The sequence below is a fragment of the Notolepis coatsorum genome (genome assembly GCF_963971535.1).
Source record: "Notolepis coatsorum genome assembly, chromosome: 5".
Lineage (NCBI taxonomy): Eukaryota > Metazoa > Chordata > Actinopteri > Aulopiformes > Paralepididae > Notolepis > Notolepis coatsorum.
Genome location: NC_140169.1, coordinates 8,075,547 through 8,099,759, shown reverse-complemented (window position 1 = coordinate 8,099,759; position 24,213 = coordinate 8,075,547). Strand labels below are relative to the sequence as shown.

At 43.1% G+C, this 24,213-nt stretch overlaps 1 protein-coding gene across 1 annotated transcript in view; it reads left to right on the top strand.

Moving 5' to 3' along the window:
* The window catches only part of LOC311229257 (kalirin-like), a gene marked incomplete at its 5' end in the record, with an annotated part of 611,135 nt that overhangs the window by 530,710 nt on the left and 56,212 nt on the right, over positions 1-24,213 (top strand). Inside the window, 3 exon segments of the mRNA XM_084315324.1 lie at positions 5,558-5,679; positions 17,065-17,196; positions 21,658-21,822. Of these exon segments, the coding sequence (XP_084171450.1) occupies positions 5,558-5,679; positions 17,065-17,196; positions 21,658-21,822 (419 nt within the window).

The window sequence follows — 24,213 nt, the reverse complement described above, 5'->3', positions numbered from 1 at the left end:
GGATGGGTGAGAGACGCACAGTACCAGATTATCGATGACATGTGTCTTGTGAAAGCCAAGGTAGGTGGTTCACATAACGTTACTAGATCAACTGATCTTTACATTTAGGAAATTGTAATACCTAACTTTATTTTCTAATAGTCTACTAGTACACATTTTTGGATAAAAATGCTGATCGGTCATAAACAATTAAACCCTATTAATAAATAAGTAAATTGATGAGTAGGCTACTGTATATTTGCATATCTCTGTTAGGATCTATGGGTAACACTGTACTGTATATTTGCATATCGTATATGTCACAAATGTAACAGTACTATATACCTGTATGTCATGTATGTCCCTATGCCATAAATGTCATGATGTCATGTATGTTGTGTATGTCATAAATGTCACTATGAATTGAAAATGGGGGACCCTGATGTAAACAAGACAAACGTCTTTCTCTGGTCTGCATCCCCTTAACACGTACTGTATTGTACCCATTCTGCAATCTGTTAAATAAATTCATTCATTCAAACTCGCTTTTTATTTACAAGCTTATATTTGGTTGTCTTTTATTCAGGTACTCCATTCCCAACGAATAAGAGAAAAACCCCTGGAGCCCTGGATAATGGCTGAAAAGTCTGGTAGGATTGTTGGAGCCCACTGTACATGTATGGCTGGCCTGGGCGAGACCTGCACACATGTAGCAGCATTGTTGTTTCTCATTGAAGCAACAGTGAAGTTGAGGGACTCAAAGACAGTGACGCAGGAAAAGGCGTATTGGATGTTGCCTACTGCAATGTCAAAGGTGGAGTACAAGGAATGCAGAAAGATTGACTTCACTGCAGCAAAGAGATACAAAGTAAAATAAGGGCTAAAAGTGACTGTGCTGGTCATGTACTACAGTCACTTGAGAAGCAAAAGGAAAGTGCTAGTTGTTCTACTCTTAAAGTAAACAAAACCCAACATCCAACCAATGATGAATTAGCAACCTTGTAAAAAATCCTAGGCTATGCTATTTTCAGTAAACCGTTGTGTAGCTTCATACATTTTTATTGACGTCTTCATTTATATCCGATGTACAGCCTAATTACAAACAACTCCTAATAAGTGCTATTTTGATTTCTATTCTGAAGCTGATTTGCACACACTATACTCATGCTGTGATTTTTATATATATATTTTTTTATTTAACCATGCAGGCAAGCAGCACATTGGAAGGAGGATTTTCTGGAAGGAGGATATTCTGAGTGGGTAACAATTGTGTGTATCAAATAATAATAGTTATGTTATGTAAATGAGAGATTATATTGTTGTTAATGCTGCTATTTATGCAATTTTTATTGGTGTGTTTTGTTATTGTTATTAAACACGTTACATACAAAACTGTCTCTTCTGTTATTCAAGTGTTCTGATGGGAATGGTGTATTGTACCACACATAAAAATAGGGAAAAACAATGTCCAGGCACGCACTCCAGGTTTTTCCAAATTTATTGGCAGCCTGAAATCATATCATGACGTTTCGGTGTGAAACGTTTGACCAATTACTTGACAAATGACCTGTCGACCAAGATGGCCACAAGAACAAGAAAATACAATAAAATGTAATATAACAAGCTGTACGCAATGTATATAAAGAAACAAGAGGAATTAAAATACAATTATATAGGATATAGTGTGTTTTGTCTCAAGTGCCATGCTTTCTCAAAATCCTGCAAAACTGAAGATGTCCTCCACAAAAAAACAACTCAACATTGTGATTGTGCAAAATACAATAAGTAAATACCCTAGAAGCAGTGGATATTGACACATTGAATGCATAACATAGGAAGGTTGTAGAAACATTAAGCCTTAGTCGCATCAATGTCAGCATCAGCATCTTGAATGGATTAAGCGACTTCTTCACAGGAAGGTGGGGACTAAGGTATGCATAGAGTGCTAACAAAATCTGGAATGTAGGTAGACCAGTGAAAAATAAAACCTTCTCATCTTTACCCACAAATGCACTTTGGTCATAGGTAGAGGACAACTGTTTCACATCAGAACGCAACTGAAGGTTTTCCGCTCTCAGATTTATAACTTCATTGGTCATAGAATAAATAAAATCACCAGTCATATCAGTTTGAGTACCTATACTGCACACATTATCACTTGCAGCAGAATCATCAGCAGCAGCTGGTATGTCCATAAGAAGCAAGGCATGGGCAGCATCCACCTTCAGTTTCTGCTGGGTACGATTCACACGCCGTTGGTATCGTGTTTCTTTAGGTGGTTGCAGAGAAGAAGGCTGTTGCTTTCCGGTCATATTTACAGATGGCACCCAATCTGGGTCATCTTTCTTGTACAGGTGACACTTTTTACCTGGAATACAATAATGAAAAATATAGCACACTTTAGACGCTACATTTTAGGAACATTTACAGAAACCGAGTCTTACACTGTAGTTGGTTATGAAATGAGATAAGAATCATATCCAGCCTCATACTATTCCACTGTAAAATGATAGTTGCCGTTATTAATATTTCACGTAACGTTACCTGACAAGAAACACTTTGTTTTGACACTACATTTTAGGAACATTTACAGAAACGGAGTCTTACACTGTAGTAGGTTATGAAATGAGATAAGAATCATATCCAGCCTCATACTATTCCACTGTAAAATGATAGTCGCTGTTATTAATATTTCACATAACGTTACCTGACAAGAAACACTTTGTTTTGACACTACATTTTAGGAACATTTACAGAAACGGAGTCTTACACTGTAGTAGGTTATGAAATGAGATAAGAATCATATCCAGCCTCATACTATTCCACTGTAAAATGATAGTTGCTGTTATTAATATTTCACATAACGTTACCTGACGTAACGTTACCATAACGTAAACTGAGTCTTACACTACTACTGTAGTAGGTTATGAAATGAGATAAGAATCATATCCAGCCTCATACTATTCCACTGTAAAATGATAGTCGCTGTTATTAATATTTCACATAACGTTACCTGACAAGAAACACTTTGTTTTGACACTACATTTTAGGAACATTTACAGAAACGGAGTCTTACACTGTAGTAGGTTATGAAATGAGATAAGAATCATATCCAGCCTCATACTATTCCACTGTAAAATGATAGTTGCTGTTATTAATATTTCACATAACGTTACCTGACGTAACGTTACCATAACGTAAACTGAGTCTTACACTACTACTGTAGTAGGTTATGAAATGAGATAACAATCATATCCAGCATCATACTATTCAACTGTAAAATGATAGTTGCTGTTATTAATATTTCACATAACGTTACCTGACGTAACGTTACCATAACGTAAACTGAGTCTTACACTACTACTGTAGTAGGTTATGAAATGAGATAACAATCATATCCAGCATCATACTATTCCACTGTAAAATGATAGTTGCTGTTATTAATATTTCACATAACGTTACCTGACGTAACGTTACCATAACGTAAACTGAGTCTTACACTACTACTGTAGTAGGTTATGAAATGAGATAACAATCATATCCAGCCAAGAATATATTTCACATTACCTGACAAGAAGAATAAAGCCGAAGGCCAGACCAGCACTCTCAGATTTTAAAAAATTGTTTTTAATGGCAGCCTATAGTACAGACATGTTTCGGAACAGGTGTTCCATCTTCAGTGTAATAGGCTAGCAGTGATAGCTTGTAAAAATGGGAGCTATATACCATGTGGGCAGGAAGTGACATCATAGAGGTGAGCTTGGGAATGCTAGTGAACTTTGACCTCCAGAGTAAGGACTTGTTAATGTAGTATGTTGAATTTATTATTTTTTTTTTACCAGAAACTTAAATAAGCCAAAAGCAAACACAAAATTCTAAGAAGCAAAGAACCACTACAACAGAAGGAAAACTTTTCTCAATTCATAAAATAATAATAATAATATACTCATGAAAATAAAAGTAATAAAAAGTCACTTGTAGGAAGCAGGATAACAACATTTTTTCATTCATTCCCTTTGGTACAAAGCCATTAATCAAATGAATATAGTAACCTGTCTCCCCTCTGAGGGCATTGTAGACTAACAAGTCCTTTAAACAATAAGATTGCATTAGGAGAAAATAGAGAGATACGGTACACTCTTAAGCAAGGACATAGTGGTGCTAATCACTCAAATAAACACTTGAAATGTCAGTAGATGTGTATATCTCCGGGACCGATGATCCTGTCTTGCTTACTTCTCCATGGTGGCCGTCCGGAAACATCATCTACGGAGGGAGCACAGCGGATACATCTCCTTCTTAGGTCGGTCTCTGGGCTGCCTGGTAGGCCTGCAGAAGTGCAGGAGGCACCAAGTGTGTAGATAGTCCCGTTCGTCTCCTCGTCTCCCGCATCTCTTATGCCGCTCGATGTCATGCCTTGGCAAAAAGCAGGCCCCTCAGGATGATGGCATCCTGCCAATCGTTAATAAGGGTCACGCCATGGAGTAGGATGTCTCTTGACTCCATCGTTGTAGCTACGAAAGCTGATGTAAATCCACTAGGGACAGGGTGGACTGTAAACTCTGGAGCTGCAGGTCTCTAAACTACCAAAGTAGCTATGTATCAAAAGTCAAGTTAGACCGCGCTCTCAGTATCTGACACTGGGTGCTGAAATCCCAAACATTTAAGAAGAATAAAGCCGAAGGCCAGACCAGCACTCTCAGATTTTAAAAAATTGTTTTTAATGGCAGCCTATAGTACAGACATGTTTCGGAACAGGTGTTCCATCTTCAGTGTAATAGGCTAGCAGTGATAGCTTGTAAAAATGGGAGCTATATACCATGTGGGCAGGAAGTGACATCATAGAGGTGAGCTTGGGAATGCTAGTGAACTTTGACCTCCAGAGTAAGGACTTGTTAATGTAGTATGTTGATTTTTTTTTTTTTTTTTTTTACCAGAAACTTAAATATTACATTACCTGACAAGAAATGCGCAGAACAAACTCGAATGTTGACAAGAGTCTTGCCATGGAAATCCTGGTTCAGTTTGGCCAACCACAAACGTCTCCTTTCCTGAGACAATTGTTTGCCCTCTTCTCCTTGATTTGTGATGACAATTGGCAATCTGAAGAACTCCAAATGCTTTTCCCTATCCGACCTATTAGTACAGCCAAGAACACGGCAATAATTGACCATTTTGAGCAAAAATGAACTTGAAGAGTTGCTAGTTCGATGCACTCACGCGTTGTTTACATCCAAGTTTATCGCCAAGATGGCCGACTTCCGGTTTGATGACGCGCCGTGAGAACACTCTATTCAATTTCTATAGAGTTTGACAACAATTAAACTCATGTGTCTATTTTACAACTAACTATAATTAATTATGAGTCATACAGAACACGTGGGTGTTGAAACTTGAATGCATGAAAGCTTATTCCGTCTGTTTCAGTTTTCCTATTCTACCATTTGGTGCCATGTAGGCCTACACACAGTCAGAGCTGTGCGTAAATGTACACACAATCTCATGTACGCAGCATTGATAAATGAGGGCCCTGGTGTTCCATAAACCGCTCATGCTCCTCCCTCTCCTCTGTTGCCAGGGATACGGGTGACATCTTGTTGAAGATCTGTAACCTGATGCCTCAGGACACTGGAATCTACACATGTGTTGCCGTTAACGACCACGGCTCCGCCTCCTCTTCCGCCTCCATCAAAGTACAAGGTGATCAACTTTGATCTCGTTCAGGGGACTGCTGTGGCGCCCACTACGAAAAAGTCTCATGGTCGTTTGATGGTCATTTTAGTTTTACAATGGTACCAGACATTGTGTAAATAATTTGCCATGGTACTACCATGTAGTTATCCGGGATGCAGTTATGAGATGCAGTTATGAGATGTAGTTATCTGAGATGTAGTTATCTGACATGTAGTTATGAGATGTAGTTATCTGATATGTAGTTATGAGATGTAGTTATCTGAGATGTAGTTATCTGAGATGTAGTTATCTGAGATGTAGTTATGAGATGTAGTTATGAGATGTAGTTATCTGAGATGTAGTTATTTGAGATGTAGTTATCTGAGATGTAGTTATCTGAGATGTAGTTATCTGAGATGTAGTTATGAGATGTAGTTATCTGAGATGTAGTTATCTGAGATGTAGTTATCTGAGATGTAGTTATGAGATGTAGTTATCTGAGATGTAGTTATGAGATGTAGTTATCTGAGATGTAGTTATCTGAGATGTAGTTATCTGAGATGTAGTTATTTGAGATGTAGTTATCTGAGATGTAGTTATCTGAGATGTAGTTATGAGATGTAGTTATCTGAGATGTAGTTATGAGATGTAGTTATCTGAGATGTAGTTATCTGAGATGTAGTTATGAGATGTAGCTATCTGAGATGTAGTTATGAGATGTAGTTATCTGAGATGTAGTTATGAAATGTAGTTATCTGAGATGTAGTTATCTGAGATGTAGTTATGAGATGTAGTTATCTGAGATGTAGTTATCTGAGATGTAGTTATCTGAGATGTAGTTATGAGATGTAGTTATCTGAGATGTAGTTATGAGATGTAGTTATCTGAGATGCAGTTATGAGATGTAGTTGTCTGAGATGTAGTTATGAGATGTAGTTATCTGAGATGTAGTTATGAGATGTAGTTATATGAGATGTAGTTATGAGATGTAGTTATCTGAGATGCAGTTATGAGATGTAGTTATCTGAGATGTAGTTATCTGAGATGTAGTTATGAGATGTAGTTATCTGAGATGTAGTTATGAGATGTAGTTATCTGCGATGTAGTTATCTGAGATGCAGTTATGAGATGTAGTTATCTGAGATGTAGTTATGAGATGTAGTTATCTGAGATGTAGTTATGAGATGTAGTTATCTGAGATGTAGTTATCTGAGATGTAGTTATGAGATGTAGTTATCTGAGATGTAGTTATCTGAGATGTAGTTATGAGATGTAGTTATCTGAGATGTAGTTATCTGAGATGTATTTATGAGATGTAGTTATGAGATGTAGTTATCTGAGATGCAGTTATGAGATGTAGTTATCTGAGATGTGGTTATGAGATGTAGTTATCTAAGATGTAGTTATCTGAGATGCAGTTATTAGATGTAGTTATCTGAGATGTAGTTATCTGAGATGTAGTTATGAGATGTAGTTATCTGAGATGTAGTTATGAGATGTAGTTATCTGAGATGCAGTTATGAGATGTAGTTATCTGAGATGTAGTTATGAGATGTAGTTATCTGAGATGTAGTTATGAGATGTAGTTATGAGATGTAGTTATCTGAGATGTAGTTATGAGATGTAGTTATCTGAGATGTAGTTATCTGAGATGTAGTTATGAGATGTAGTTATCTGAGATGTAGTTATCTGAGATGCAGTTATGAGATGTAGTTATCTGAGATGTAGTTATGAGATGTAGTTATCTGAGATGTAGTTATGAGATGTAGTTATCTGAGATGTAGTTATCTGAGATGTAGTTATGAGATGTAGTTATCTGAGATGTAGTTATCTGAGATGCAGTTATGAGATGTAGTTATGAGATGTAGTTATCTGAGATGTAGTTATGAGATGTAGTTATGAGATGTAGTTATCTGAGATGTAGTTATCTGAGATGTAGTTATGAGATGTAGTTATCTGAGATGCAGTTATGAGATGTAGTTATGAGATGTAGTTATCTGAGATGTAGTTATCTGAGATGTAGTTATGAGATGTAGTTATCTGAGATGTAGTTATCTGAGATGTATTTATGAGATGTAGTTATGAGATGTAGTTATCTGAGATGCAGTTATGAGATGTAGTTATCTGAGATGTGGTTATGAGATGTAGTTATCTAAGATGTAGTTATCTGAGATGCAGTTATGAGATGTAGTTATCTGAGATGTAGTTATCTGAGATGTAGTTATGAGATGTAGTTATCTGAGATGTAGTTATGAGATGTAGTTATCTGAGATGCAGTTATGAGATGTAGTTATCTGAGATGTAGTTATCTGAGATGCAGTTATGAGATGTGGTTATGAGATGTAGTTATCTGAGATGTAGTTATGAGATGTAGTTATCTGAGATGTAGTTATCTGAGATGTAGTTATGAGATGTAGTTATCTGAGATGCAGTTATGAGATGTAGTTATGAGATGTAGTTATCTGAGATGTAGTTATCTGAGATGTAGTTATGAGATGTAGTTATCTGAGATGTAGTTATCTGAGATGCATTTATGAGATGTAGTTATGAGATGTAGTTATCTGAGATGCAGTTATGAGATGTAGTTATCTGAGATGTAGTTATGAGATGTAGTTATCTGAGATGTAGTTATGAGATGTAGTTATCTGAGATGCAGTTATGAGATGTAGTTATCTGAGATGTAGTTATGAGATGTAGTTATCTGAGATGTAGTTATGAGATGTAGTTATGATATGTAGTTATCTGAGATGTAGTTATCTGAGATTCAGTTATGAGATGTAGTTATCTGAGATGTAGTTATCTGAGATGTAGTTATCTGAGATGTAGTTATGAGATGTAGTTATGAGATGTAGTTATCTGAGATGTAGTTATCTGAGATGTAGTTATGAGATGTAGTTATCTGAGATGCAGTTATGAGATGTAGTTATGAGATGTAGTTATCTGAGATGTAGTTATCTGAGATGTAGTTATGAGATGTAGTTATCTGAGATGTAGTTATCTGAGATGTATTTATGAGATGTAGTTATGAGATGTAGTTATCTGAGATGCAGTTATGAGATGTAGTTATCTGAGATGTGGTTATGAGATGTAGTTATCTAAGATGTAGTTATCTGAGATGTAGTTATCTGAGATGTAGTTATCTGAGATGTAGTTATGAGATGTAGTTATCTGAGATGTAGTTATGAGATGTAGTTATCTGAGATGCAGTTATGAGATGTAGTTATCTGAGATGTAGTTATGAGATGTAGTTATCTGAGATGTAGTTATGAGATGTAGTCATGAGATGTAGTTATCTGATATGTAGTTATCTGAGATTCAGTTATGAGATGTAGTTATCTGAGATGTAGTTATCTGAGATGTAGTTATGAGATGTAGTTATCTGAGATGTAGTTATGAGATGTAGTTATGAGATGTAGTTATCTGAGATGCAGTTATGAGATGTAGTTATGAGATGTAGTTATGAGATGTAGTTATGAGATGTAGTTATGAGATATAGTTATCTGAGATGTAGTTATGAGATGTAGTTATCTGAGATGCTGTTATGAGATGTAGTTATCTGAGATGTGGTTATGAGATGTAGTTATCTAAGATGTAGTTATCTGAGATGCAGTTATGAGATGTAGTTATCTGAGATGTAGTTATGAGATGTAGTTATGAGATGTAGTTATCTGAGATGCAGTTATGAGATGTAGTTATGAGATGTAGTTATCTGAGATGCAGTTATGAGATGTAGTTATCTGAGATGTGGTTATGAGATGTAGTTATCTAAGATGTAGTTATGAGATGCAGTTATGAGATGTAGTTATCTGAGATGCAGTTATGAGATGTAGTTATCTGAGATGTAGTTATCTGAGATGTAGTTATGAGATGTAGTTATCTGAGATGTAGTTATGAGATGTAGTTATCTGAGATGCAGTTATGAGATGTAGTTATCTGAGATGTAGTTATGAGATGTAGTTATCTGAGATGTAGTTATGAGATGTAGTTATCTGAGATGTAGTTATGAGATGTAGTTATGAGATGTAGTTATCTGAGATGTAGTTATCTGAGATGTAGTTATCTGAGATGTAGTTATGAGATGTAGTTATCTGAGATGTAGTTATCTGAGATGTAGTTATCTGAGATGTAGTTATGAGATGTAGTTATCTGAGATGTAGTTATCTGAGATGTAGTTATCTGAGATGTGGTTATGAGATGTAGTTATGAGATGTAGTTATCTGAGATGCAGTTATGAGATGTAGTTATCTGAGATGCAGTTATGAGATGTAGTTATCTGAGATGTGGTTATGAGATGTAGTTATCTAAGATGTAGTTATCTGAGATGCAGTTATGAGATGTAGTTATCTGAGATGTAGTTATCTGAGATGTAGTTATGAGATGTAGTTATGAGATGTAGTTATCTGAGATGCAGTTATGCGATGTAGTTATGAGATGTAGTTATCTGAGATGCAGTTATGAGATGTAGTTATCTGAGATGTGGTTATGAGATGTAGTTATGAGATGTAGTTATCTGAGATGTAGTTATCTGAGATGTAGTTATGAGATGTAGTTATCTGAGATGTAGTTATGATGTAGTTATCTGAGATGCAGTTATGAGATGTAGTTATCTGAGATGTAGTTATGAGATGTAGTTATCTGAGATGTAGTTATGAGATGTAGTTATCTGAGATGTAGTTATCTGAGATGTAGTTATGAGATGTAGTTATGAGATGTAGTTATCTGAGATGTAGTTATCTGAGATGTAGTTATCTGAGATGTAGTTATGAGATGTAGTTATCTGAGATGTAGTTATCTGAGATGTAGTTATCTGAGATGTAGTTATGAGATGTAGTTATCTGAGATGTAGTTATCTGAGATGTGGTTATGAGATGTAGTTATGAGATGTAGTTATCTGAGATGTGGTTATGAGATGTAGTTATCTGAGATGTAGTTATCTGAGATGTAGTTATGAGATGTAGTTATCTGAGATGTAGTTATCTGAGATGTAGTTATCTGAGATGTAGTTATGAGATGTGGTTATGAGATGTAGTTATCTGAGATGTAGTTATCTGAGATGTAGTTCTGTATCATAATGGCTCCGCTCGGCATCACTTTCTGCACAGTACCTCGCTCGTGCACGTGCACTGAATAAAGACCCCACAAGTGTACCTTTATATCCCAATATTTGTCTGACCACACCCCTATCAGCTTACCTACATAAGCAGGGGTGGGGCCACACACTCGCCTCCACACTCGCCTCCTTTCACCACAAGGAAGTGCCTGGTAGATCCCCACTTGACGAGGTTGTTAGTAGGAGAAAGTTGGAAAACAAGAGATACGTTGACATCATATCTTTATTTTCTCTCTCACTATATTTGAGAAAATACGGCGATATTGTCTTCGTACTGGAGTGTCTGGAAGATGATGATCATTCTACACCTCCGCCGGTTTTTTTGTATTGGGAGTTCACGCCGCTACATGCCTCCCAACTGCAGTCCTCCTTGCTGCGGCTGGTTGGGGTAAAACCCTTCAGCGACACAGCTGGACTGTAGGACGCGCCGCTGTTGTGAGAAGCGGTGGGTTCCAGGTTTGGTGAGTAATGTTTGCTTGCGAGCTCCACTTGTCTGTTAGTGCTATGGGGGCTAGCTGACAATGTTTACGAAAACCGGCCCCAGATTAGGGTCCTTTGTTCAGCCTTTTAGGCGACGGCGGAGGATCTTGGTTTGAAGCCCATTATAGCAACTAGTGGGCCACGACCAGTAGAACTGGTGATCCCAGGATCTCTGGACGTGTGGGTACTTCTCTGTCACCGTATAGGCCCCGTCTTTCATAATGCAAATGAGAGTATACCCTAAACGAGGAAATGTGGGCATGGATGATCGTTATCGAAAAATCTATGTTCAAGTCGGCTACAGCCCAGATGGGACTTGTGCTGGCTCCGCCGGATGGTAAAATCACTGTTGTAAAACTGTGTTAACATCTCGTTTCTCTTCTCTCTTAAAAGGTGAGGAGGGTTTCAGAACGGCGGCCTGTCTGAGTGTGGCTTGTTATATCGTTGTGTACAAGTTCAGGTGATAGCTGCTTAGCTTGCATGCTAGTTGTGGCCTACCTGTTAGCCAGTCAGCTGTTAGCTGCAGGCGCTAGCCTGTTGTCACTAGGCTAGGTAACGTTAGCTTGCTGCTATCGGCCGAGAGTGGCCGTTAGCTTAATGCTACACTGTTGAACGTTCTGAGACTATAACATGCTTTAAACACTCTGACTACGACGTCATCTTTGACAGAGGATGTTAGTCGAACCTACCCTGGGGCCGGCCGGCGAGGACTGCGTCAACAAGGGGGACCGTAGCGGCGGGATGGAGCGGCGACGCTGCCCATGTCGACAACACAGGAAGGCTGTGTTTACTACGGTGCCTTGTTAGAGACTGCAATTTCGCTTGATCTGCGCTCACGGTAGGAAGGGTCTTGACCAGACCTTGAACACTTCTTCTTGCTTTCCCTTCTAAATGTTTTGTAAATAACGATGTTTTCCAAAACGAGTGTTGCTGCACTACATTTAGGATACGACGCGAGTTATGTGTGAATTGTCTTGTCACTGGTCTCCATGCAAATCGGGTTGTTTGTTACAGATGTGAAAATGATCTGGTTTGTTGTGTTGAGAAACATCGTGTGTTCATGTACCGTGTACTCACAACTAAGGGGGTTAAACTAACCTATAAAGCTATGCTTAGTGACATATGAGTAAAGAATGAATTCTTTTCTCAGCCTGTAATGACAATGAACAGTGTGTTCACATATTAACAGGTTTACCTGTTTAACTGGCCGTATTAAGGGTAAAGTAGGAGGGGTGTTTTCCCCCCGGTTCCCTGGGGACTTCTTCACCCTCCTCTCAGACGTGTTGTTACAATATATTGTGCACTGTGTGGTAGGGATACGATGTAACCCTTAGCTTGATTGCTGGGGTTGTGCTAGAACTGCTTGAGAAACTATATTTTCCTAAAAGAAAAGATTGTTTGGTCACTTTTCGTGTGTGCTTAGCAAGGCCTGTGGCCGATACTAATCGAGAATTATGTATTCTCTCATTATGAAAAACGGCGTTCCTCTGTAGAGTGTTTTTGCCATTTTTTGTAGGTGATAATGGGTTGTGTGTGTCGGGTGACCTACAGCTGGGTTGGGTTGGCCACAGAAGCACATGTGTAAGTATGGTACCGGGGCTCTTAAGGGGGCCCTCTCTATTCTGTGTTTTTTCCTTAGTAAAAATCAGATAGCAGGTTAGCACATGAGCTGTGTGAAGCTGTTAAAAAGACACTTCATGTAGCAAAATATGACTTTGTCATACTCTTTTTTGTCATTACATCGTATCATGGGTGTGGGGTCGTAAAGGGGTGAACTGGTAATCCTTTTCTCCCCTTCTTTGATGGGCAGGGGTTAAAACCTCCTGTCCTTCAAGGTTCCTGTCACGTTGCTGTTCGGCACGTTACAGGGTAAGAGGGGGGGGGTTTCCTGGTCCCACGCCCTGGAATATTGGGCGTGTGCACCGCAGAAATTCCCCCGCCATAGAGTACGTCACTGTGCGCGTCTCTGTTGGTAGGACTTCCGTGAGCTGTTCGGGTCCATATGATGGATCTGTTTCGGGGGGTGGTCAGGGCTCCTCCTCACGAAGCTCCTATTCGGGCCTTCTGTGAGTTAGGACTCTCCTTCCATGTGAGGGAGCCTCCTCAGAGTGCAGAGCCTCCTCCTCAGATTGTCAAGGTGAGTGGAACCTCAAAAAGGAGTGCTACTCTATTGTGTGTGTATTTGATTCAATTCGATTATTGAGTGTGTATGGGTTCAGTGCCTCCTCCCCGGAGAGCCCTAAAACCAAACTTTTACATGGCTCAAGGTTGCAATATATTCTTTCAATCTGTACAGCTCGCGTGGGAAGTCTCTCTGGGGATTTCCGTCTCCTCCCTATGGGAGGGTGGTGGGATGTAAAAATGTAAAAAAAATTTACCCCCGGCTGTGTAGACTGGGATACATGCTGTTGGTGCTTCCTTCTTTTCTATTAAAAAGAGTTGGAGTTAGGAGGCATCACACCCCTCTTGTCGTTCCCCTGGGCGCCTTGGGGATTCAATGACAGGTCTAAATAGCCTGTTCATTGATGTGGTTGTGTCCCGACGCACGCATAGTGCTAGCTCGGGGTGTTCTGTTGAAGATCAGGTGAATGACTGGCACGCCTTGGTTGCTTGAGGTTAAAACAGCGTTTTTATAAAGCAACTGGGATGGAGGTTTTTCCTCTTCCGACGACCTGTGTTGGTTGTCGACGGATTCTCGTTCATATCTGGGGGATGATGACGGAATGGATCTGAACATATGTAGAGGGGTCTCACGCCCTGGGGGTGGGCCACCGGGCGCGGTTCGCACCGAACGTCTGGGTGGCGCCTTCTTTTCATGTTTAAGATCAACACGCATATCTGCCCCTTCTCCTGGAGTAGGCATGTCGGCGTGGTTAGGGCACGGGACTGGTTCTGGTCACGCTGGTCCGGATCAGTTAAACCCGTTGTCCGCCGGGGATGCAGATCTGCTGTTCTGGTACCCTGAGGGACTTGGGCTTTTTTCAGGGGGAAAAATGCCAGGTCGGTCCGGGTGTCACAGGGTTAAGCGCTATGGAGACCCTGGTTGGGTACATTTTGTACTCTGCACTGTCGTAATGGCTTACGGCCATGCCAACCTGTACACGCTCGATCTTGTCAGATCTCGGCCGCTACGCAGGTTGGTCCTGGTTAGTACTTGGTTGGGAGACCGCCTGGGAATACCAAGTACGGTGTGCTTGGGGCTGGTTCTCCATTATTTTCGCTCCTCTCTCACGCATGGCGAAGAGGGGCCTGTTGGGGTGGTCTTTGACCTCCTCTGGTGACCCTGTGCTTCCCGTATCGCCGGGCCCGGTCCGAAGTAATGTTTCGTCGACCTGTAGGCCTGGGATAACCCTTTTTTGAAAACTGAAACACTTGTACTGCGGTATAGCCAGTGTGTACCCGCAGGTGTGTTTTGGAGTTTTTTCTTGAGGGGTTATAGGAACAACCACCGCATTGGGTAACGACAAGGTGGTTGATTCCCTGGTGTGTTGGAGCAGTGTCAACTCCCGGGTTACCCGGTTGAGGGTGCCCCTGCACGCTCATGACGTCTGCCAATCATGTCAGCCTTCTCTGCCTCAACCCCTCTGGGTGGGTTTTTTTTTTAAATGGAGGCTTGGTCATGCAACAACGCCAGCATACGCCCCTTCCGCCGGGGGGGCTGTTCTCAGCTGATTCCTTTGGCGCCTGTCTCGTCCGCAGTGCTCCAGGCTCAGGTTACAGCCTGTTGCCTGGTTTTCCCCGGTGCGCTGCCTGCTTCCGTTGGTTAACCTTTTTTGTGTGCTTATGGCCATGCTGACTGCCTGTTCTGCAGGGTCAGTGTGCCAGGCGGTGTGCTATTGGGGGGAAAGGGCCCGCTCTTGGAGGGGCCTTATCCGAATACGCTGGCGATGTGGGGGGCGGTGTCACTAAGTGACCGCCTGGTGGGGTCTTGATGCCTGGCGTCATTGACCTCTCCGGGCCCCCGTTTTCCAGGGGATCCAGTCCCTTCAGTGGGTCTGGGTCTTCCTTCGCGCTCCGCTGCTACGGCCTTGCCACGGGGTTGGGTTTGCCCTTGACCCCGTGATTTCTGGGGGCAGTAACGAGGTTGTTCCCACCGTTCGTTCCCGGGTGGCATGCGGGTTGTGCGTGTGTGTAGTCGTGGGGTCAGGCCACGGTCTGCTCACCCTGTGCGTTGAGTTGCTTGAGTGCCTCTTCGCACGGTCGGGTCCGTCGCCCTCCCGGGAAACCTCCAATAGGGGGGGTGCCCTCCATTAGGGGGGGTCAGGGGGGCTCGGTCCTCCCTGATCTGATGGTTGTGGGGGGCCTCAGCGGGGTGTATTTGTCGGCCGATGGCTCCCGCTCGGCCTCCCTTGTGCAGAGAGTGATGCCGAGCGGAGCCATTATGATACAGAACGATAGGTTATGACTATAACCAAGTTCTGTTAATAATGGTGACGCTCTGCATCAGACGCCGCTGCTGCCCTTGATCTCACCTTGTGGTGAAAGCTTGGGAAGGAGGCGAGTGTGTGGCCCCACCCCTGCTTATGTAGGTAAGCTGATAGGGGTGTGGTCAGACGAATATTGGGATATAAAGGTACACTTGTGGGGTCTTTATTCAGTGCGAGTGCACGAGCGAGGTACTGTGCAGAGAGTGATGCCGAGCGTCACCATTATTAACAGAACTTGGTTATAGTCATAACCTATCGTTATCTGAGATGTGGTTATGAGATGTAGTTATGAGATGTAGTTATCTGAGATGTAGTTATCTGAGATGTGGTTATGAGATGTAGTTATCTGAGATGTAGTTATCTGAGATGTAGTTATCTGAGATGTGGTTATGAGATGTAGTTATGAGATGTAGTTATGAGATGTAGTTATCTGAGATGTAGTTATCTGAGATGTAGTTATCTGAGATGTGGTTATGAGATGTAGTTATCTGAGATGTAGTCAGGACTCCCTGGAAGAAGAGATCTTGTATCTCAATGGGACATTCCTGGATAAATAAAGGATAACAAAAAAAAAGAATCTGAGATGTAGTTATGAGATGAAGTTATGAGATGTAGTTATCTGAGATGTAGTTATCTGAGATGTAGTTATGTCTTATCAACATGGAGGCATACACTGTGAACTATAATCAACATCATTTTAACTTGTTTGTAGTCTTCAGAGGACAGTTGAAGTGTGGTTACTTAATTCAACAGGTTCTCATATTGTGCTCAGAAACCAGACACAGGCGGTCAGGTGGCGTAGCGGAGATTGCGCTCGTCACCAATGCAAGAGGCTGCTGTCTCGACTCCCGGAGTCAGCATTGCCTTGGCTTGGGCTGATCGCTATACTAACTCGTTTGGCTGGGTTAGGGGGAGGGAAGCCGTGGGTGGGAAACTGGCGTTGTGGACAGCGACGCCTACAGGTCAGGTCTGGGTGCTTGCTCAGCGGAGGCAGGACTTGATGAAGGCAGCGTGACCTCCCACGCGTTACACTTCACCAATGAGAGCCCTCGCTGCCAGGTGAGAAGAGAGCCACTGGCTGTCGCCGCACGTGTCGGAGGAAGCGTGCGGATACTTCAGGGTTCCCTTGTACCGACCAGTAGGAGAACATGCGCACAACAAACCAGGTAGGGGAGGGGGGGGGGGGGGGGGGAATTGGCACAACGACTAAATTGGGACGGGGAGAAAACCGTGCTTCTCCTCAGACAAACATACTTTACATATCTGTGGTTTCTCCATTGGACATTGGAATCCACAGGGCTCGTAATTCCGACCTCCAAACTAGGATCTTTTGGCGTCTGACTTAGCATAGCGTGAGAGTCTGAAGTTGATGTGGCATTTGTCGTTGCGTCCCAGGTATTCCATCAGCCCCGGCAAGACCAGTAGCCCAGGAGGCTAGCAGCACGACAGTCATGGTTCACTGGTTACCTCCCGCTAGTTCTGCTAACTGTGTTGTCAGCAGCTACACTGTAGAATACAGGCAAGAAGGTAAGTTAACACTATATATACCACCCAAACTGTACCAGACCAGACCAGACTAAACAAGACCATACCATACTATACCAGACCAGACCAGACCAGACCATTACCATACCATACCAGACCAGACCAGACCAAACCATACCATACCAAACCATACTATACCAGACCATTACCATACCATAACATAACATACCAGAACAGACCATACCAGACCAGACTATTACCATACCAGACCATACCAGACAAGACCTGACTATACCAGACCAGACTAGACCAGACCAGACCAAACTAGACCATACTAGACCAGACCATACCATACCATACCAGACCATACCAGACTATACCAGACCAGACCATACCAGACCAGACCAGACTATAGCAGACCATACCAGACCAGACCAAACTAGACCATACTAGACCAGACCATACCAGACCAGACTAAACAATACCATACCATACCATACTATACCAGACCATTACCATACCATAACATACCCGACCAAACTAGACCATACCAGACCATACCAGACCAGCCCATACCATACCATACCATACTATCGTCCTATCTCCAAACGATCATGCCTAGCCAAAGCACTGGAGACCTTGGTAAACAACCAATTAAAAACCTTTTTCTCAAGTTGCTCAGTGCTAAGTACTCACCAATCAGGTTTCAGAGCAAATCATAGTACTATTACAGCTGTTACTTTGGTCACTAATGACATTATTTCAGCCGTGGACAATGGGAAGCATTGTGCAGTTCTCTTTGTAGACCTCTCAAAGGCGTTTGATACAGTAGACCATCACTTGCTTTTGAATAGTCTAGCTAGCATTGGCCTGGATAAAGCCGCTTGTGCTTGGTTTCAGGACTATTTATCTTCAAGGTGTCAATCTGTGAATTCAGGTAACTTTCAATCTGATTTCCTGCCATTGTCTAAGGGTGTACCACAGGGTTCGGTATTGGGGCCGGTCCTCTTTACAATCTATATTAATGATATTGTTTCTAGTCTTTCAGCACTAGCAGGTTGTCAGGCTCATCTTTATGCGGATGATACAGTTGTCTACTGCATTGCGGATACTGTTCAGGAAGCTATTGTGAACCTGCAGCTTGCGTTTGACACTCTCCAAAATGCTCTAGCTAAGCTCAAGTTAGTGCTTAATGCTAGTAAAACCAAGTCTATGATGTTTTCTAGAGCCAGGGTTATAGATTATGACATGCTACACCTAACAACAGCAAATGGTTTGTATATTGAAAGAGTTAGTGAGTATAAATATCTTGGTATATGGCTGGATGATAAACTTTCTTTTAAATTCCATATAGATAACCTAGCTACAAAATTACGGCAAAAGATTGGTTTCTTGTACCGTAACCGCGCTAGTTTTCCTATGTTCTGTAGGAAAAGAATTGTACAGGCTGTTTTTTTGTCAATATTGGACTATGGTGATGTAATTTACAGGCATGCGTCTGCGTCTACATTAAGGCCTTTGGATTCTGCCTACCACTCCGCCCTAAGATTTATTACGGGTGACAAATATGATACTCACCATTGTCTTTTGTATGAGAGGGTAGGCTGGCCATCTCTCTCGTTGCGACGTAGTTATCATGGGTATCTTTTTATCTACAAAGCAATTATTGGCAAACTTCCACCTTATATTACATCTTTGTTGGTCTGGAGTGCTGTCACCTACCAAACTCGTTCGAATGATCGGCCTGTGCTCAGGGTGCCTCGAATTCGGTCTGAGCTTGGAAAGTCTGCCTTCTCCTACGATGCTCCATACGCATGGAATACCCTGCAAAAGACTCTAAAGCTCGGAACATTCCCGTCATTCATGGAGTTTAAAGGCATTGCATTTGACCTATGCACTGAACAGGCCATGTGAGCGGATCGGAGCGTGAGCGGCGCGGGCGGTTTTGACGTGAGCGAGGAGTGGGTTTTAAAATGGGTCGGCGCGACGTCCGGAGCGAGAGTTCTCCTCCGCTCCAATCCACTCCGGGACGCTCACACAGTGGTTTAACACTGATGTAATAATATACATGTAGTACAATGCCAAAGCAACAGATGGCGATGTACAAACATGAAGGCCATTTTCAACCAATGAGAATTGAGAAGGGTGAACCTGTGATATCCTGTTCAGGCTTCACTCCTCCTTCACTCACTCCTGTTAGAAAAGTATCGACGCCATTGTTGTTGTCGTTAGCTTACATGCTAACGTTAATGGCAGCGACCATAGCATTGTGGCTTGGCTAACTATCATCGCTTAATAGAGCTAGTGAATGGATAAACAACGTTATTTAACATTGCAGAATGGGTACAATTACAATGCTGCTCAATACAAACAATTGTTAAGGGGCCCAGGGGGTGTAGACTGTTGTAGTTTGAGCTAATTTACACCATGCTCCAAAAAAATAATAAAAAAAAGCAGAGCGATCTGGCGCGGGGAGCGGGGAGCGCTCGATTCAAGGTGAGCGGTGAGGGAGCGGAGAGCGACTTGGGGGCGGGGTCAACATGAGCGATTAGCGGAGCGGACAAAGCTTTAAAGAGCGAAGAGCGGATTTCTCGGCCGCGCCGATCCGCTCACGTGGCCTGGCACTGAATCATGTAATTGTTTTTAATCCATCATTGTAGTAATTGTAATTCATTGTAATTAATAACTGTTATGATATTTGTGTCCTTTGTTAACTCGTCATCACTGTAAATGAGGGAAACCTCAGTGCTTTCACGAGTATAAATAAAGGTTTGAAATGAAATACCATACCATACCAGACGAGACCATACCATACCTTACCATACCATACCATACCAGACGAGACCTTACCATACCATACCATACCAGACGAGACCATACCAGACGAGACCATACCAGACGAGACCATACCCTACCTTACCATACCATATCATACCTTAACATACCATACCAAACGAGACGAGACCATACCATATCATACCTTACCATACCAGACGAGACCATACCATACCATACCTTACCATACCATACCATACCATACCTTACCTTACCATACCATACCATACCAGACGAGACCTTACCATACCATACCAGACGAGACCATACCATACCTTACCATACCATACCAGACCAGACCATACCATACCATACCTTACCATACCATATCATACCTTAACATACCATACCATACCAAACGAGACCATAACATATCATACCTTACCATACCAGACGAGACCATACCATACCATATCTTACCATACCATACCATACCATACCATACCATACCTTACCAGACCAGAGCAGACCAGACCATACCTTACCTTACCATACCAGACCAGACCAGAGCAGACCAGACCAGACCAGACCAGACCATACCAGAGCAGAGCAGAGCAGAGCAGAGCAGAGCAGACCATACCTTACCTTACCATACCAGACCAGACCAGACCAGAGCAGACCAGACCAGACCAGACCATACCAGACCAGACCAGACCAGACCAGAGCAGAGCAGAGCAGAGCAGACCAGACCATACCAGACGAGACCAAACTAGACCAGACCAGACCATACCAGACTAAACAATACCATACCATACTATACCAGACCATTACCATACCATAACATACCAGACCACACCAGACCACACCAGACCACACCAGACCACACCACACCACCCCATGTCAGACTAGACCAGACCAGACCAAGAGTCCTCCACCTATAGCTTCTAGTCAGCTTATACAGACATGAGCTTGACCCCATTGATTTTGCATTAGTTTGTGGCCAACTATTCAGAGCTAGTCTGAGGAACAGCATGGATTGTGCTGAGAAAGGATTCTATCGATCAACAACATTATTGGTACAGTATGTAAGGAATAGGGGCTAGAGGTCCAAAAACCATGACTATCCCTTTAACACGTAACCCTTACACCACCAGACTCTAACATGGTTACCTTCTGTTACTTAACCCTTACATCACCAGACTCTAACATGGTTACCTTCTGTTACTTAACCCTTACATCACCAGACTCTAACATGGTTACCTTCTGTTACTTAACCCTTACATCACCCACACCTGAAAATGTGGTGACATGTGACCAAAACAGATGTCATCACACCATCACACAGACTGAGCTGAGCTAAACTGAGCTGAACTGAGCTGAACTGAGCTGAGCTGAACTGAACTGAGCTGAGCTAAACTGAGCTGAACTGAGCTGAACTGAGCTGAGCTGAACTGAACTGAGCTAAGCTGAGCTAAACTGAATTTTAAATTGTAAATTTAAATATATTAAAATTGTATACATTATCTAATCATAGCCTTGCTCTCTCTCCTTCCCTCTGCCCCCCCTGTCTCTCTCTCCCCCTCCCCTCTCTCACCCCCCCCTTGTCTCTCTCTCTCCCCCTCCCCTCTCTCACCCCCCCCCTTGTCTCTCTCTCTCCCCCTCCCCTCTCTCACCCCCCCCCCCCCCCCTTGTCTCTCTCTCTCCCCCTCCCCCTCCTCACCCCTCCAGACTCATTACTATGGCAGCAGGCAGTGTCTCAGACCAGTGAGGTGTGTGTTCAGATTGATGACCTGATCCCAGGAGGCCATTACCAGTTCAGGGTCAGCGCCAGTAACCCCTGGGGGGTCAGCCCCCTGTCGGAGCCCTCCAACATGGTGACGCTGCCCAGCACCAGTAAGACACACACGCGGTGCTATCCACATTTTAGACAGAGATCCTTGAACACAAACAATGATAGATGCACAAACCTTTGGGATTTCAAACTGAATGTATCTATTCTGAGTATATATAGGAAGCAGTGTCTGCTCCAAATGTAGTGACAGTTATCACAGATATAGAGCAGAACTTGATCAGTTATCACAGATATAGAGCAGAACTTTACCAGTTATCACAGATATAGAGCAGAACTTGATCAGTTATCACAGATATTGTGCTGCTTTACTCCCGCAGCTGGGGTGAAGGGATGAACAGGATGCCACTCAGTTGCAAAAAGCTTTTAATTCTTCCTCCAACAGGTTACAAACCTTGAAACAAGACACACATTCAATCAATAACTACCACAATACTACTATCATTCTTAAAACAAATCGCTTACACACATTCACTCACCGGTTCTCAATCGTCTCCCTTCGCTGCTGTCAAATTCCCCGCAACTCCCTGTTTACTAGTTTCACTGACACCACGTGACGTATCTCGACCAATTACAGCCCACTCCTCGCTACGTCCCTGGATCACATGTGAAATGACTACATCTCCATTCACAACTTTAACCAAGCATACAGTGCCTCCATACATCAGAAAATGAAAACATAATTATAATCATAGCTCAACTACCACTAATCAAGATTCACATAAACGCACAGCATAAAAAACAACACAAAACATTACTTATTTACACACACAGACTAAAGTGCACCTAAACTCCACCACCACAATAGAAAGCTGCACACCTCCCACTTGGTATCCTGGACTTTAGACCCAAGGAGACCACAACAAATAACCGCTCTCCTTTGGCGGTGGAATCTTCGGATCAACCTTCTCATGGGGTGCTGTTATTGCTCTTCTACAGGTAAGAGCACCACGAGTCTTCGGACGTCTCTGCTGAGGACAATAGAGAGTCTATGATCGCTGCTGATCTTCTCCGGACGCTTGCCCGAGGCCACTGGACAGCTGGGGCATGTTCTCACTTTGACATCACGGACGACCACATTCACGTCAGGGGCCACCTCCACAACCCGGCCCAGTCTGAACTGACCCCTTAGCGCGTTCTGATCGGCAAGCCAAACAAGATCTCCGACTGCCACATTGCGAGCCTTACTATGCCACTTAGGCCTGATAAACAAGCCTGGTCCAGCAAGCTGGCTCCACCGCTGCCAGAACTTGTTTACTTCAGTCTGGACTGCTCTCAATCTCACAAATGGGTAGCCCTGGAACTCGTAGCTCCGTGAGTCCCCTGTGGGTCCAGCCCTCCCCAGTAGCAGGGTGTTGGGGGTAATCACCTCTACCGCGTCATCTTGGACCTGGAGTCTGGTGCCGATCGGTCTCTCATTCGATAAGTTGGCTGCCATGTAGAGCATAGTTTGGAACTCTAGTCCTGTGAGGTCCCCGCCACCCCCCACATTGGCGGGGACCTGAGAATGCGGACTGCTGCTTCCGCCGCACCATTCCTGTGAGGTGAGTCGGCTGGGTGGAACACCCAGATCCACTCGGTTCCTTGTCTGGCAGCCTTTCCCCTTACTTCATCCTTGTCGAGACTTTCTAGGAAAACATAGAGTTCCTTCAGTGCAGGCCGAGCTCCAACAAAGTTTGTGCCCCGGTCTGACCAGATTTTCTTCGGGTGTCCTCTGAGCGCTGTGAATCTCTGGTAAGTGCCCATGAAGCTCTCTGTGGACAGTCCCTCCACCATATCGGCATGCATAGCTCTAGAAGCCATACAAGAGAACACCACACCCCAGACTTTCATCCTAGACCTCTTCTTTACCACATCCCTGACCATGTATGGGCCAAACAGATCCAGAGTTGTAAACTCAAATGGGGCAGCCGGCTCAGTCCGCTCAGAGGGAAGGTCAGCCATAACCTGCTGGCACATCTTTGCTCTGGTCTTCCGGCAGGAGACGCAACAGTCCCCAACCTTCCTTGCAACCCGCTGAGCCTGAACCACCCAAGCCTTCCTCCTCATCCGCAACATAGTACCAGCGACTCCCTCATGGTTGGCTTCATGAGACTCTCGCGCCACGAGGGTGCTGACCCAAGCTCTATAGGGAACCAGAGGCACTCCTGACTCCCCCTCTGCCCGGGCCCTTCCAAAGCACACCAGAAGCCCTGACACCTCCTCCCTGACTACCACGAGCCTGTTCAGTGTTGACTCAGGGAATGCTACCCCTTTTTGAGCTGCCAAACAAAGTTCTCGGAAAGCGGCCCCAAGCTCCCATGCGTCGAGGACAGGCTTGCCCTCTTTCTCTTTTGAGTGCTTGGCCTCCCACTCTGCTCTCTCTATGGCTCTTCCTCGGATTAGCCACTTGTTCACCACTCGGCGGAACCAGCTGATCACTCCACAGAGCTTGG